General features: G+C 38.0%; 1 protein-coding gene across 1 annotated transcript in view; it reads right to left on the reverse strand.

The window, feature by feature from the left end:
• The window catches only part of MRC1 (mannose receptor C-type 1), a 102,409-nt gene that overhangs the window by 22,561 nt on the left and 62,002 nt on the right, over positions 1–17,846 (reverse strand). Inside the window, exons 15-24 of the mRNA XM_080643718.1 lie at positions 17,505–17,649; positions 15,898–15,939; positions 14,290–14,453; positions 13,220–13,287; positions 11,591–11,691; positions 10,650–10,792; positions 10,145–10,259; positions 5,803–5,969; positions 3,723–3,825; positions 542–774 (exon numbers count right to left, since the gene is read on the reverse strand). Coding sequence (XP_080499844.1) covers positions 542–774; positions 3,723–3,825; positions 5,803–5,969; positions 10,145–10,259; positions 10,650–10,792; positions 11,591–11,691; positions 13,220–13,287; positions 14,290–14,453; positions 15,898–15,939; positions 17,505–17,649 — 1,281 coding nt within the window. The remainder of the gene's footprint in view (positions 1–541; positions 775–3,722; positions 3,826–5,802; positions 5,970–10,144; positions 10,260–10,649; positions 10,793–11,590; positions 11,692–13,219; positions 13,288–14,289; positions 14,454–15,897; positions 15,940–17,504; positions 17,650–17,846) is intronic.

The following is a 17,846-nucleotide window of genomic DNA, read 5'->3' on the forward strand; positions in this document are numbered from 1 at the left end:
CACAGATGTAGAGACAAAACTGATGGCTGCCAGAGGGGAGTGGGTGCAGAGATGGGCAGAAAGGGGAAGGGAATTAAGAAGTATAAACTTCCCATTTTTAGATAAGTCACAGGGATGTAATGTGCAGCATAGGGAATAGATTCAATATTCTAATAACTTCGTACAATAACAAATGGTTACTGGACTTATTGTGGTGATCACTCTGCAAGGTATATATAAATGTTAAATCACTATGTTGTACACCTGAAACTAATATAATATTTTATGTCAACTATAAGTCAAAATAAATTTAAAAAGCAATGTAAGAGTTGATATAAGTTAGATAAGTCTTTGTTTGATTTTCGACATACATCACTAGCTTACTAGATCCTTGAAGGCATTGGATATTTGAAAGACTGGGTCTTGTTCATATTAGTATTCTTCATATACCCCAGCACAGTTTCTTATACATAACAAGTGTTTAACAAGATCAATAGAAAGAGAATCATATTTTATCACAATTTATCAATCATGTCAAGTCAAACACGTGTCCACATCTTACCAAGTTACTGTTCAGGCCGATCCACACAGGTTCATTAAATGTTTGCATTTGCATCCATGCAAATGCATCACTATAGGGATCTAGAATGCTAGCCAAAAGAGAATTGTGAAGCTTGCAGTAATTTTCTGCTTCATGCCATTGTAACTTTAACTTCGTGAGAGAATAGCTACTTTCACCAAACTTAATAAAGCCATCTGTTGGAACTGTTGCCGGAGAATTAGGCAAGGAAGCATCTGGAGTACAAAGATTATTTTCATTAGTATTATCAATAAACATTACTTGAGTGCCATCGATACACATCTACTATATTTCATACATCATAAAAACAATCGCAATAGCACAAATCCAAACCATCGGGTGTTAAAAGTATTTTCATGAGCCATTTCACACCTAAAACAAAGCTCTATTTTTAGTCAGTGTGCCTGATTGAATTAAATAATCTCCAAACTGTATTTAGAATATTAAGGTAATTATATAATCAAGTTTCTAAATTAAAAAAAAAAAAGCTTTCAAGTTGAATGAGATATAGTATCTGGGTGAAATAAATGACACAGTTTAATTCCATCAGTTAAAGACCATCTATCATCCTATCATTGCTAATCTTTATTTTTCCAAGTTGGTCAAATTTCAAAGTCAAGAACAGTCTTCCTCTCCCTCCCCGATCTGTTCCACTCTATCCATGAATTTGCATCTGTTTGTATCTCAGCGAGCCCTCCTGTGAGTAACACACCTTCAAGAGACAGGTTTAAGTTCTGGAATAAAGCCATCCATGACTGCCTGGTTCATTTACCCTTGATCTCAGGATCAAGCTGTCCCTACTCATGACTTCCTGTGCCCTTCACCAGAAATCCCATATCTTATCCAAAATGACTCAGGGACTGGAGCCCTTTTAAGTCAGAATCATTTTGGCTTTCTGAGCTTTCCTCTTCAATCTCCAGAGTTAAGTAGTTGCAGTTGAGATTGTGTGTCCTGCGAAGCCTAAAATATTTACGATTTGTTTCTTTACATGAAAAGCTTTCCAACCTCTGGGCTAGGGTTCTAGATAACCTTGCCTATCGATTTTGTCTTGGCCACTTTTCTGCCTATTCCACTGTATATCAGCCCAACCCACCATCCGCCTTGTTCTGCCACTACATAAATGCCAAACTTCCTTTTGGTTATGCTGGGAAGGCAACAACTCCAGTTCAGCAGGTGGAGGCAGCTTCCTCTTTCTTCTGCTGTTGCTGCCACCTTGTGTTGGTAGAATATCATTAAACCAAGAGACCTAGGCCAGGGTCCTTAAAATGTTACATTTCCCAGCTTGGATTTGTCTTAAACGTTGTTGGGAAATTTTGGGACCATGAAAAGTAGAAAATGAGGCTTGAGATAGAGAAAAACAACAACAACAATAACTAGGCAGCTTAGCTCGTCTGTCCAATTGGCTTGTTTATGAAAAACTTATTTTAAAAAAACCGAAAATATTGAGAGGTTAAATTGTGGGCAATATTTTCTCTTCTTTATATTTTTTGTATTTTATAAATTTTCAACAGAGAAGATATGTATTTTAAATAGTATTTTTATTTACATATATTTTATATTTTTATTCATATATTTGTATATGTTATATATAGAGATTGTGAAAAATATGATAAATGAGGGCATGAAACATCATCCTAACCCCACTATTCAAATACAGCCACTATGCTTATTTTCACTGTCTTTATTCAAAAGGGGGTTCATAGTGTCTTGTTTTGTTTTGCATGATTGACAGTCTATAAAATGTTATGGTCTGCCTTTTTCATTTTAATACTTTAACACCTTTCCTTAAGCCTAAATCTTCAAAATATTTTCATTGTTGGCAAATACTCTATCACTTACATTTATAATAATAAGAAAAAGATTTTAAGTAAGCATGTGAATCATCATTCACTCCTAGAAGGAGCCTCTTCCCTTTGCCCAAAGAACAGAGGCACAGATGGCATTACTGGGCCTAAGACTCTGGTCCTGTGGGACACAGTGCAGAGAGGAAAGTGGCATGGCCTTTTTTTATATATATATAGTACAGTTGTTTAATTAAATTATAATCATTAATGCAATAGCTGCCTCAATTTCATTCATGTAATAAAAATGATGATATAATGATAATTTAAAGCTGACGCAATCACAATTTTACAAGATAATTATGAGTGAAAATAGAAGACTATTAAAAATAGCAAAAAAGATAACATGTCATAGTACTTAAAGTTTCTGTAACTTTTGGCAAGGCTTACATCTAAATCTGATACAGAATTCTTAATGACATTGAAACAGTTCTTTTCTCAGCCACACGGTATATATGGGTACTTTGAGTCTGGAAGAGACTGGCTTTGGGATTAATAAAGGTTAGAATGTCTGCAATACTTTTCAATCATCAGCAAGTTCCTGAAGTGATTTTCAGTCATCGTTGGCATTAGTCAGAAGCTGGCACTAGTTCCCGGATTCCCCAGGAAGTAGAAAAACATTTTAGTTCTGGAAGAAGTGCTTTCTAACTCAAACTGATCCCCCAAGAGCTGTACTTAGGATGACAGCAAACCCCACCTCAACCCTTATCTCTAGTTGATTTTCTTAATTTCTGGCATTCTTCTTGTGTAGCTAGACATTTTTATTCTAGTTTCACCGGAAAGTAAAATGCATACAACCATAATCTTGAATCTCGGTAAATATCCACATACTCTGTTTTATTTTCACTTAACAGGCTTTCTAAGCTGAAAAAAGGAACACAAATCATGTAGCTACATTTTTTAAGAAACAGACCATATAAGTATATATTATGTTTTGTGTCAATGTTTATCAAATTATGCAAGTTGAAATGGAATATTTTTACTCTGACTTCTTTTTTAAGTACAAGTAAGCAAACATCCCAAGTTTCTAGCAAAATTAGAAAGAGTTTCAACTTCATGTTTAATTTGCACAAAACTTTCTGGTAATGGATGAGAAGGCACACTCATGATTTACAGAAAATATCACCCATTTTGTTTGACACAGGTATGCACGGATGATATTAAGAATCAAACCCGCCGGTATGTAAGGGGATCCTTTTTAAAAATAAGGCTTTAGTTTTTAGAGCAATTTAAGGTTCCCAGAAAAAAAATGAGGGTGTCATATTTTTAAAAACATATTTAAAAGCTCCAGCTCTTACAGGTGGGGAGGCTGTAGAACTCACCGGGAAGTGTCTGGCATATATAGCCTCGCTTACTGTCACAGGTGTCGTCCATCCACTTTCCTGCCTCTTTGGACTTCGTTCCAATAATAACAACACAGTCAGCCTGCATATTTAGGGAGAGGGAGAGTGGGAATCAACAATTATTTAAATAAACTCATTAATAAGCCAAAATTCCAAATTTTAAGATTGTCCTCATTCATTTACAGCAAGTTCAATTCATCCTTATTTTCCATGCACTGCTCCAACTTTCCAGGTGGATCCCTCACAATGAACTCTTGCCATTTAACTGAAAACCAAATAGAGTTTGGTAAATTTTGTATATAGTTCTGAGAAACTCTGCTATCAGAAATTTCATTAATTTCTATATCCACAGCTAACACAGCTACGATTGTCTTCTCCACCTCCCTGCCTCCAACCTCACTATCCCAAGAATCTTGACAGTTAGGAACCCCCAATCCTATATTTCAAAGGTTCTTCCCTCATCCTCATCTCACTTCTGTATTTATCTTCCATCGTCCTAGTTCAGAATCTCTAATGTAGTCCTAAAAACCTGTATACAATAAGCATGTTTCCACCACAAAATGCATACGGAAAGTTCTCTTCCACTCTCTTTATCAAACTGTATTTCATCTTTCCATTTTTCAAGTACTGAAATTGTAACATCACCATACATGTGTTTTGATTCATTTTTTTTGAAATATAAATTTTTAGACACTCTAAGAACAAGTCTAGGAATAAAATCAACAAAAAGTAACAATGCTTTTTAACTAAAGGGTAAGATTACTGATTTTGCTTCTTTCTGTTGTTTCTGCTTTTCCTTATGTTCTAAAAACACTTGTACAATAATAAATTTTTTTTTCTTTACATGAAATTCACCTCTCATATCTGAAATCTTGCTAAGCAAAATCTATCTCATTCTGTTCTACTTTAGTTTCTCCAGTAACTTTTCAGGCCTCATTAACATAAAGAGGGGTCAAAGAACTTCTCCACAGAAAATCACTTACCTATCACCAAAATGTACCCACTCTGCAAATTAATTCTCATAAAGAAGTCATTTTGATCAGATCAGTTTCCTGCTCAAACCTTTCACAGGGCATCTAAATTTCTCTAAATTCTGTTTTTCACCTTTCAAAGCTTACTCCTATTCCTTTTTCTGCATAAAACCCCTGCTACATCCAAAACCAATTATTCCTGAACAAACCTACCTTGTGCCTTTCTCTGGAAGACTTTACTCACCTTGCCCACCTAACAGGGCCTTCCCCATCCTCCTACCAAGTGCCCCTCGCCATTCTGTTTTAAACTTCTCGAGAAAAAGACCCCTAGCGATTCTTTCTCATATTCCTTCCCTCCCCCCCCCCCACCCCGTGAGGGGCTCCACGGGTAAGTGTTGACTAATTAAAACACTCAGTCAGATAGTAACTTTCTTTCCTCCGAACTACTTCATGCTTTAGAGCTGGTGCTAGTTATGCACTTTCATTTCTTTGCTGTCTTCTTTCTTATATAATACTTGTGGTCTAGCTTCAGTGTGAGCTTCTTTAAGAACAAAATCTTAATGTTTTTCACAATGCTCAGCATGGTGTTTAACACTGATTAGTTGACAGTTCGATGATATGAGATTAGAAGTAGTAAAGAAGCAATCTGTCTCTTAGGTTAATGTACTAAAGCCCTGAGCACAGTGTTTGGCACACAGTAAGCATTCTGCAGACATTCGCTCAGTAATGGTGATGGGGAGGAGGAGGACATCTTTAGAAGTAGCAGTAGCTTCCAGACTACACCCCAAACACTACAGCTTCAGGAGTTTAGGGGCAGCTGATAACGCCGGTTCCCTCCTGCCTACCACCTAGGCCCACCATGGAGCTGGCTTTCCCTGTCCCTCACTGCCGCCACCCCCACACTGAAGAGTTCTTAGCTGAATCTGTACCCCTTCTTTCAAGGCTGGCTTAGTCTGAAACAGTTCAAATCCGCAAGAATGAATCAGACCAAGAAGCACGCTGGTTGATTTTTCACAGATTAATCGCGAATATGATGACTTTAAACAAACTGGTAGGGTATAGAGAGGTGACTTGAAAGTGATATTTACATCTTCATATGAAAGACTGCTCCTTCTTCCTCCAGGGTAACCTTTACCCCAGTTGGTGTAGTGAACTCCTCGCCCATCGGTCCAAAGGAAAGTATGCTCTGAATTGACATCATTCAGCCCAGTCCAGGCATTAAAAGTGGAATCTCTCATATGATAGGTAATAAATGCTGAAATAAAGTATCACAAGATAATTTGTAACTTCAGGGGGAAAATACTGAAAATATGGAAAATATTCAAAATACATTAATTTGAAAATATCAAGCATGTGATTAATGTCTTTATTATTATTTAAAAGTGCATACCATGAAAACACACACATTCTAACCTTGCATTGTGTTATTGCTTCAGCTCGGGACTTTAAAAAGTTTCGTACAATAGAAGTCTAGGTTTTATCTGAGCCACTACAGACGGTCGTACAGGTTGTGCACTGCTCAAGGGCACTGGGGCCCTGGGACAAGGGAGCCTAAAGTCTGCCCCACACCCCGATCTGCGTTGCAGCTGCCGACAAGCCTGCAGAAGAGGTACATTTTTCTAATTCATACCCAGTCATGCTGAGTTAGCAGACATCCTGATTCTAGAAATAAAATAATCTGATTAGAACCACTAGGGGCAGAGAGGGCTCTTCATCCAGAAAAGTTTTTTCAATGAACACTATTTATCAAAACAAGATACTTTGGTTTGCCAAACCAAAAGAGCGGCCCAACTGGAACTCCTCCTGGGCAGCCAACTCCTAGGGGTCAGCAGCTGTCCAGTGAGTGTGCTTGGACTCAGAGGGCACCCTGATGCTAAGCACTCACATCATTAGGAGAGATTGAGAAAAATTCAAAGAATGTAGAACAAATATGGCCTCTTGCATCCTTATCAATCCCGTGGCAGAGGGGATGGTGGAAAATATCTAGAAGCAGTAAAAGGCCTAAATGTGCATGCGCCCCTCCCGCCTCCCTGAGGCCCTCCCCATGTTTCCCACAGCAGCTATCTTCTGGGCCAGGAACACCTGCTGGCACCTGTGGGCGCCGAGGCAGATAAACACCAATTCCACACAACAACAATTTCTAAATATTTATGTGCAAACACGACTCCTGAGTGCAAATGGAAAACTAAATGACTAAGCACTAAAGTTACTAATAGAAAATGCAAAATACAGAGAAGCCTGCAGAGACACAATTATCTGTTTATTCAGGAACAAACAATTCCACCCTAACCGGTTTGGCTCAGTGGATAGAGAGTCGGCCTATGGACTGAAGGGTCCCAGGTTCTATTCCAGTCAAGGGCATGTACCTTGGTTTCAGGCACATCCCCAGTAGGGGGTGTGCAAGAGGCAGCTGATTGAATCTCATCAATGTTTCTAACTCTCTATCCCTCTCCCTTCCTCTCTGTAAAAAAATCAATAAATTTTTAAAGGAGTGCTAATGTTAAAAAACAAACAAACAATTCCATGGAAAGCCCATTGCTCCGACATTACTCTTTTGCAGAGCAGTAGATGCTCAAGGATGTGGCTATTTTTCAATTAACTAAAGGTTAAAAAAATTGTTTTGTCTTCTAACATTTTTCCGAGAGAGAGAGAGAGAAGAGCATGGGTAGATATTTATTTAGTTTTATTTCCTAAAGAAGATCATAACTTTTACCCTATCCCCAACTCAAAATTAAATGTGGAAAAGCTCTACTGCCAATATTTCAGCACTGACTTTTTTTTCTGCCAAAAACCACAATAAGAATTCAACAACGTGTGCCTGTTTTGCCAGGAATAATGTTATTTTATGTGAAAATTGTTTCCTTCTGCACATCTCTATTACCCAGGTTCTAATTTTGTTATGCCAGGAATCAGCCCTTTGTGGTTAAGAGAGGGATCAATTATTATGTTCCTCCGCTGGTCGCAAAGCCCAAAATGTGGTAGGCTAGTTAGAGAAATGTGGATATTATATTCTTACAATTTTTCTTATTGTAGTAGTATGCTATGGTTTGACCCTCTTGCTTTAGTGTCTGGCACATTACTGAACTTGTCGAAAGTGCTCAGTGAAAGCGTGGTTGGTTTAGCATACAATGTGTTCCAAGAGGGCAGACAGCACATTGACGGAGCAAAATGAACTTTTGGGAGCCTGCCATACAGGGTCTAGTGTCTTTCTTTTTTCTTGTAGTTTTTGAGATAATACCATTTATCCAGAATGTGATTTTAGATGTCAAAGAATCTTGGAACCAAAAAGGAACTTAGAAATTACCTAGACCACATCTCTCACCTACAACATTGCATCAATTCATTTGTACAACAAACATTTATTAAGCATCTTCCACACTATGTACTAGTCCAGTGGTCGGCAAACTCATTAGTCACAGAGCCAAATATCAACAGTACAACGACTGAAAAATTTTTTTAAAGCATTTACTTTATTTTTTTTGACATTTTTTAAAATTGTTTGAAGTATTACAAGTAGTAGTACATATGTCTCTTTTTTTTTTCCCTGAAATTTTTTTTGAGAGCCAAATTTTTTAAACTTAAACTTCTTCTAACACCACTTCTTCAAAATAGACTCGCCCAGGCCGTGGTATTTTGTGGAAGAGCCACACTCAAGGAGCCAAAGAGCCGCATGTGGCTCGCGAGCCGCAGTTTGCCGACCACGGTACTAGTCAATACATAGGACTCTGTAGCATCCATTTGAGTACCTTCCAGTTTAAGCATTTTCACAGCCTGTTAGAGAACTCATGAAGCAGCCCATCCAATCAGTTCTAATTGCTAGAATGACCTCCTAAGTTTAAGCCTAAATATATTTCCCTATAACTGCCACTCATTGGTTCTAGGCCTTCCTTCTGGAACCACATAGGATGATCCTTGAAGAGCCCATCCTCTCTTTTCTAGGCTGTGAAACCAGAGGTACCTCTCAAACATTCCTCACTTGCTACTTGCTGTGGTTTCCAACCCTTCGTCAGTTTAGTCACTTTCATCTGAATAGCCTACAGCTGGTCAACATCCTCCTTAAAGAGGCAAGTCACAAATCCAGCCTAATATCCATTTCAGATAAGGTGGCTCAGAGAAGTCCATGCAGAAGTGGTCAAGCACCTTCCATCTGAGAGCAGTGAATTTTACAACCTGCTATATGGTTTGGGTATGTTTTCTCCTTCAGTGCTCTTCTTTAGAGCTCCGGCTTATCCTTACATTTTATCAAAATGCATTTCTCAATTTGTTCCAAGTTTATATTCAAAAATCAATTTTATTGCATTAGAAGTTATATGGTAACATGACTAGAAAAGCAGTAAATGGGAAATCAGCAATTTCTCATTTACTGCTAGAATGACTCTGTTTTTCTTTGCCTCTTTGGGGAGCAAGCTGGTTTGGTGGGAACAGAATGGGATGTAAACTGGGAGACCCAGCTTGATTCCCAACCCTATTGTTTACTCAGCAAGCTCCTGATTCCAGGCTCTCTGAACACCACTTTCCCAGTCACAAAGTGGGATAGTGATATCTGCTTTACAGAGTTGTTCTGACAATGAAGAGGAATTTTATATGCAAAATAGAGGCCTGCTGCATGAATTCATGCATGGGTGGGGTTCCTCGGCCTAGCCAGCTATCAGAGCCAATTGGGTCCGTCTCACCCAGTCCCAATCGGGGCCCATCAGAACCAGCCAGGGGGAGGGACCGCAGAAGGTTGGCCAGCCACAGGAGATTGGCTGTGGAGGCGCACTAACCACGAGGGGGCAGCTCCTGTGTTGAGCGTCTGCCCCCTGTGGTCAGTGTGCATCATAGCTACTGGCTGGTCATCTGGTTGTCTGGTCATAACACTCACTTAGGCTTTTATATACATAGATGTCCAGCATGGTGCCTACAACTGAATAAAATAAAATAGTTCTCACTACGGGCTTGATTTTTTCCCCTTTCTACATTTTCCTTTTGAAAACCACAAACTCATTTACAATCACAATCCTATATAATAAAAGGCTAACATGCAAATCAACCAAATGGCAGAACAACCAGTCCTATGACACACACTGACCACCAGGGGGCAGACGCTCAACACAGGAGCTGCCCCCTGGTGGTCAGTGCGCTCCAACAGGGGGAGTGCCGCTTAGCCAGAAGCAGGGCTCACGGCTGGCAAATGCAGCGGTGGTGGCAGGAGCCTCTCCCGCCTTCGCAGCAGTGCTAAGGATGTCTGACTGCTGGTTAAGGTGGGGAGCAGGCCTAAGCCGTCAGTCAGACATTCCCCAAGGGCTCCCAGACTGCGAGAGGGCGCAGGCCAGGCTGAGGGATCCCACCAAGTGCATGAATTTCGTGCACCGGGCCTCTAGTATTCCATAATTTTATGAGGAAATTACATGTTCAAATGCACAACTGATTGTACAATGGCCTGTATACCTTGCTCTCTTTCATTGCGTATGGATACCAGATTTCCTCCAAATCCTATGCAAGCTTTTCGTGCCTCTTGCCATGTTTTCCTTTCTTGTTCAACAAATCCAAAGACTTTGAGACACTGGGATGAAAGGGGGAAAATCCAGTGATTAAGTAAAGATACTAGTAAAAAGTCTACTAAAATACATCAAAATTATTTATAAAGATTAAATCTAAATATAAATTTCCTCACAACCAAATAGAGATCTAAAATATTAAGTAAGTCTTATTACAAGCTGTTTTTGCAAACCTCTTTTCTCTTTTTGGAAAAAGGGTACAACAATTTGGATAATATATTCATATATACTCTTAATTTCCGTAAAGAATTTGACATGGGAATCTCCACCAATTCTTGCCTAAAATTTTCTAAAATGATGAAGTAAAGCAAAAGTTAACTTTAAGCTGAAAGATTTGCATTGCCACTCTCCATATAAGAATCAGTGTCCAAGATTGCAACTCATTTTTTTCTTACCTTGTTGTTGTAGAAACTCCAACCTTCCTTACAACCTCCTGGGGGTGGGGGCACGGTAGGAATAACTGTGGCATTGATGCTGCTGTTATGTCGTTGGCAGATGAAGGGATTTGGATAACCACAATTAATGTCATTCCAAAGCCCTGGCAAAGAACAAAATAGTTAAATTAGATTTGCATGTTTAAAAATGCATATATATATATATATATATATATATATATATATATATACACACACACACATGTATGTATATATATGTGTGTATGTGTATATATATATATATATATATATATATATATATATATATATATATATACACACATATATATATACACATATATATGAAGGGTTCTCAAAAGTGGCTTAGACTACAATCAAACTTTAATTAATACAAGTGATTCAAAAAGCCAATGCAATATCCTTTCACTCTTTCACTTGAACTAATAATAGTTCAACTTTATAAAAAGCTTCCTATGAGCCATGTACACACTTGGAATTACAGATATAGTATCTAAATAGCCAGTTATAGCAAATGCTAATAATGTTATAACAAACTTTCTATATACCAAACATTTATTTAGTGTTTTAGAAGTATTATCTTGTTTAATTTTCTCAGCAGATAGGTTCTATCTTTATTCCAATTTAGAAGACAAAAACTGGAGAGAGAGAGAAAGGAGATAAACATTCTGGATATTTTCTTAAAATCAGAACATAAAAAAATATTTCATAAAATGATAAGTGAGATGATTGTGTAATTTAATAGAATAAATGTTAAGCATCCCTTCCCTTTATAAATTCAATGATTAGGTGGCTAAAATTAGAACTCTCCTTTATTCTCTCTTCTTTCTGACTTAATTGCACAACCTTCTACTTTTAGCCTAAGGAGGTAGCAAATGACACATCACACCACAAGCCAAACTCAAGAAATGTATATTGTCTACCTGAATTTGAATACATGACTACACAGTTTTCATCGTCATTTGCAAAATTGGGTTCACCTGGGGCCCAAGCCACAAAATTCACCTTGCTTTCATCCATCCAACTGGAAAACAAAATTCAGGCATTTAATAACAGTCCAATCATTAGAATAACTGGCTACAGCCTAGTGGTGGGAACAGGCAAGTCAATCAAGATGAAGGAATCAGGATCCTAAGCTGATAGAGGAGAGGATTCTAGAGAGCAGTTCTAGAGAGAGGGTTCTAGACAGAGGGTTCTGAGAGAGGTTCTGGAGAGACTAGCAGGAAAACCCCAAAGGTGGTTGGTGCTTCTGGTGCATTGTGCTCCTGGAGCAACCTGATGCCTTGGCTACTCTGCTTTCTTTGCCCTCCCTGGAAGACGCTGCCTTTAGCCTTGAAGTGGGAGAAGGAATGGAGATGCCCATTACTTCAGATGTGGGTCAGAGCAAAAATCCTCCCTATACTACTACTACTACTACTACTACTACTACTACTACTACTACTACTACTACTTCTCCTTCTCCTCCTCCTCCTCCTCCTCCTCCTCCTCCTCCTCCTCCTTCTTCTTCTTCTTCCTCTTCTTTTTTATGAACAGAAATTTATTTTTCACAGTCTGGAGGCCGAAAGTCCAAGACCAAAGCTCTGGCAGATTTGGTGTCTGGTGAGAGCCCGCTTCCTGATTCATCTCCCATAATACTTCTTAGGCATCATTGCCACAAAACACAACCACCATAGAGAGGCTGAGAATATAGAGTTTCTCATGAAGCCCATTCTCTAAATTTCATGTTTTCTCTGGTTTTTCTTAAGTTATATGGACCAATATTTATTTTAATAAATTATAGGAATTCAGAGACATTTAGCAGGAAAAGGACCATGAGATCATTGAAGAGATCTCTCATGCCTATCTAAAAGAGCTTCAAACATTTCTGATCTTTAAAAATAATGAGTGTGCGTTTAGGTCTCATTTCACAAAAATGGCAATAATAGCTAGAGGGAACATATGTGGCTAAAACATCTGTGCATGAGCCAGGAAGACATATCTGCTCTTCAAACTTAGGAGAACACGTATATAAATAAACAAGCAAAGAAACCCCCCAAACTTACTAATTTCCTCCCTCCCATAGCTTTCCTGGGCCCAGTACCCTATGGAAAACAATAGAGTCATTTCTTTGAAAGGAAAGCATCTCATGCAGTTAACAGTTTTTCAAAGTTGTGATGTTAAAGCAGTGAGTGGAGGAACATAAAAGGACCCTTTGGTTCTGTGTGCCAAGGCATCCAAGTGGAAATTGTAATTTTTAAAATAAATTCATTGTTCATATGTATATAATACATCTTCTTAGCAGATGATTTACTAACAGGTGACAGCATTCAAAAACAAAGACAGGTAAAGTTTTGCAAGATTAAATCAGATTTTGAGTTATTCGAAAACTAGAATGCTGACAACATTTAACAGGATTATTTCTAATTCTTTTTTATTTTATAAAAGATGCTTTTTAGGTTAAGAACCCGGGTGGATTTTTAAAAATGCATTCAGCAAAATAAAATCCTCAAAATAACTTAGGTGTTTATCTGATCACTATCTTAAGCAAAATGGTTTTATCTTTATTTACTTACGAAAACTTTTTATCCAAGCTGATCAGTAAACCAATCAAATATGCTGGCTGTGCATCAATCCTGTTTACCTAAAACATGGAAGTTTACATATAGTTCAGTCTATATTTTCATAATAAGCAAATTCTTAAATAAAACCTATACATTAATGAAGCAGTCTATTTGGGATTTTTTTCTGAGGGAGAGATTCATGTAGAAATTTCATGGTATATTCAATGTTATGTTTTTCATAAAAAGAAAAAGAAAAATATGCACATTATCTAACAACTTGCATTTATAAAATATCTAAAGTAGCTCTATAATGTCGAATGTCTATAGTAATTAGGTTGTTGAAGGCCATCTATTAAACAAAGTCACCATTTAGGATTATGTGTCTAAGGAAAGACTTCTTGATCCCTGCATATATTTGTGCAATATTAGAGAATTTCAAACCAAGGAATATCTACAAAGATGAAGATAAGTCAGACTACACTCTTACCACCTTTGTAATCAAATAAATATTTATTTCTCATTACTGTTCAACTTTTTCCTGCTCTTTTTCCTATCCTTTTTCTGGCAAAAAACCAAGATGCCATGAAGATTTTTAATGAGAAAGACTGAACCAAGAACTCTTAGAAAAAACAAATTACACCTTCACTCTTAGCTGACAAGAAAGATTTTTATATGAATAATCAAGCTGTACTATCTATTAACCAACAATTTGGTCCAACTAAAATAGATTTTTAAATTAATGATCAACCTGCACTATTCACAAAGAATTGATATAAACAACTAGTTAGATATTACAATCTTTGAACATCAAACTAGTGAACTTAAAGCCATGAAGTACGGATCCTCACAAAGCCCAGACAAACAAACTGTCGCTGGGTTCTGTGATTCTTCACTGAATATTCAAGCAACAGGTCATTCATTCCTATGATGGCCAACACCCCCACATTTATGTCCTTACCCTGACCTTAGAAGGTGCAAATTCATCACATAATTCAAAAATTGCACCGCAGGGTACCAACTATAGACATTATCTTTCCTTAACACATGTCACTGGTCCATTCTTAAATTAATCATTTTCTTACATATTTCCATAGAAACTTCTTTTCACTTTCACTTTGAATGGAAACAAGATCACCAAAATTCCTCTTGCAAAATCCTCGTGCATTGTCCATTGTTTCCGACTCTTTACTGAAATAATACTGGTTGTCTTTGTAAATAACCCATCCATCTTCAGTGACTGGTGGATCTGAAAAATTCATGGAAAAAGGTGATGGATTTTACTTTGGTGAATTCAAGAATGTGGTATGCATGGTACACACAAATGAAAAGAGCAGAGAGCTACTTTATCAGGGGTATCTTCAACTGCAGCCGTGGGCAAACTACGGCCCGCGGGCTGGATCCGGCCCGTTCGGCTGTTCTATCTGGCCCGCGGAGCCGAAAGAGCGGAGGGTTCTCTTGCTCTCCCCTCCGCTCCTTTACTTTGAATTTATATTAGTTCACACAAACACTCCATCCATGCTTTTGTTCCGGCCCTCCGGTCCAGTTTAAGAACCCATTGTGGCCCTCGAGTCAAAAAGTTTGCCCACCCCTGTCGGAGAGCCCAGAGTCAGCAGGATGCTTATGCTAAATACAGACTGAAATGCCTAAGGCCAGATTGCCACTTGCCACCAACTCTGTACCAGCTCACTACTTTCTCTTCCCAACTCAGTTCCATGAACTGGTATCTCTATTGGGTAAAAGAACTTCCAGCTTTACCTTCATCAATAGGATCACATGGCTGGAAGAATTTACATCCATGCACCAGTGATGTTCTAGGTGTAAGAAGTGGAGGCTGTGAGAAAGCATCTTTTATCTCAATATAACAAACAACTTGTAACAGATGGACCAGGGTGCTTCCATGTATAACGGGAAAACCAAAGAATTCACAAACCAGGAAGGCTCCTAAGGCTTCTGCCAAACCATAAAATTCTGTAATTCTGTGCTGATGTAGGCTGAATAGAAGCCCCCAAAGATATCTAGATCCTAATCTCTGGAATCTGTGAATGTTACCTTACACAGAAAAGGCACTTGGTAGATGGGACTAAATGAAGGGAGATGGAGAGATTATCCTAGATTATGTGGTTGGGCCCTAAATGGCAGAGGGAGATTTGACTCCAGAAGAAGAAAACAATGTGACAAATGAAGCAAGATGCCACATTGCTGGCTCTGAAGATTAAGAAAAGGGCCATGAAATAACAATGTAAGGAATGCAGCTTGAAGCTGGTAAAGGCAAGGAAATAGGTCCCCCCTTTGAGTCTCTGGAGGGAGCATCGTCCTGCCAATGCCTTGGTTACAGCTCAGTGAATCTGAGTTCATATTTCCTACTTCCAGGTCAGGGAATAAATGGCTGTCACTTTAAGCCACCAAGTTTGTGGAAGTTTGTTACAGCAGCCCTAGGAAACTAATACATGTGCTAAAGAAGAAACAAGTGAGCTTGGATTTGATTTATTAACATTCATTGTACTAATAACTGCTTGATATTTGTGTTCATGAACATCTATCTGGAGAGAAAGATCCAAACTTCCATGAGATTTTCAGAGATATTAAGAACTTCTGCTCTCCACCTTCTTAGGGCAAGTTTTGTTTTTCATTGTGAGAAAAAGGAGTGGAGAAAGGCTATCAATATAGAGATCAGAAAATAAAACACCTACTGTCTTCAGGAGTTGGTGTTGGCTCAGGTTTTGGTGTTTGGCCTGGAAAACAAACAAAAAATTAATATAAAGTACGCTGCTCTTCTGCTATTACGTATTCTTGTAGTTTCACAATTTTCATGGGGCAACATAGCTAAAAACTTAATTGTTCTCTTTTCTTTTCCTCTCCCTCACTTCTACTCTCCAATTCTTTTATCATGCTATGGCGGAGGAAAGTGAAGGAAAACAGAAGTAGTAGTGAAGCGATAAACAAAGTAGGTACAATAATAGCAGCAGAAATCAAAAGAGAGTCTTCAGGCACAGCAAGCAGTGTCACACAAAGGAAAGGAAAGAGAACCAGTTTTGTAATCAGAACGCCTAGGTTCAAATTCCAGACCTGGGTTTAAAATGCTTGCCCTTAGTTTTGTCAACTGTAAAAAGGCGTTAGTAATTATGTGTAAATAGCTGAGGTAAAATACATGAATTATTTGTGTTGAGAAGGTGCTCAATAGATATTAATTTTATAGTCACACATATTATTATTAGCTATGAAATTACTTCAAATTTCATTATTTGAAATAATTACATATGAACTAGTTATTTATAAAATATATTTTCTTTAAAGAATTGTATTTTTATTAAATGTATGTTTTACTAAAAGTTAAATAAAATAATTTTCTTTTCAAGTAGTTGTTGATATATCTGGACTCTGTTGGAATCTGATAAAAGGACTCAAGTTACTTAGATTTTGGGTTAATATAGTCAACATCCATAAGAATAGAAGTACCAATGACCCATAAAGAAACAAGACATAATAAAATCATTTGTAGCTAGGACTTTAAAGAAAAATGAGCTACTGGTTATTCCTCCATTTTGAAAACACTAGTCTAAGCAGGAGTAAGGAAAATAAGCAGACAGACAGCAACACAGTGTCTCGAGCAGTAAGAGTTGAGACAGTGGCCAAGGTTTCCCCACAGCAGAGGGCAATGTGGTTCCATTTATCTGTTTACAAAGAACAAGTTGATGTATATTTTGGTTCAAGGGTGGGTCTATTTGTATGTGTTTTTTTTAACATAAGAATCTGGATCCTCTGACCTCCCTGCCTGACTGGGATATGTGGACCTTTCTGAGTCAAGGTCATGACTCACAGCATCACTGCTACCTTTTGACCATTAGTAACATGGTGGGTCCTCCAAATGGTGTCAGTTCTTTGTGTTGAACATTTTTTCGAGAAATCAATATTTAGAATATTCGGACTTAGGAAATTTTTCACCTAATGTAGGTCTAGGGGTGACAATTCCAAAAAAGAAATGGCATAGTCATTGCTCTGCTCACAGAGTAGAAGATCCACTCCTACCACTGTAGAGACTGAGCCAGAAATCGGAGCTCATGGGAACTATTCCCAGGGACGTGACTCTAGTCTAGGATTCCCAGTGGCCTTTTGATCTTCTGTTCCTTTGGAACATTTATCTGTGTTCAGCGACTTCATTCTCATCCTGTGAAAGGATGGCTCCTGCCAGTTCCTTTATTTTTTATGTTGTTTGTTTGGTTCTGCTAACAAAGGGGAGTTATTGGGATGTCAGGAGGTTAGTTTGAGCTAAGATAAAGGAAAGAACAGGTTATCATACCTTTACGTATCTGGCAAATCCAGTTCTTAAGATGTTCACAGTTAATATCATTCCAGAACATACTAGGGTCACCTTTCAGCTCTCCACAGTATTCAGTATTTCTATAATTATTAGGTTCTCCATAATCCCAATTTTCATAGGAAACCTATGTTAGAAACATTATACAGCAACCATTTATATCAGCCCAATGCCAATCATTTACCCAAACAAGAAAGTAAAGATATATTTACATTTTTAAAACCATTTCCCTTTTTTTCACCATAGCTTTGCTTCTACAGCAAGATTTATAAACATGAATGGGAAAGAGCTTTCATTACATGGAAACTTTTGAAGTTGAGTAGA

The sequence above is a fragment of the Plecotus auritus genome (genome assembly GCF_963455305.1).
Source record: "Plecotus auritus genome assembly, chromosome: 1".
Taxonomy (NCBI): Eukaryota; Metazoa; Chordata; class Mammalia; order Chiroptera; family Vespertilionidae; genus Plecotus; species Plecotus auritus.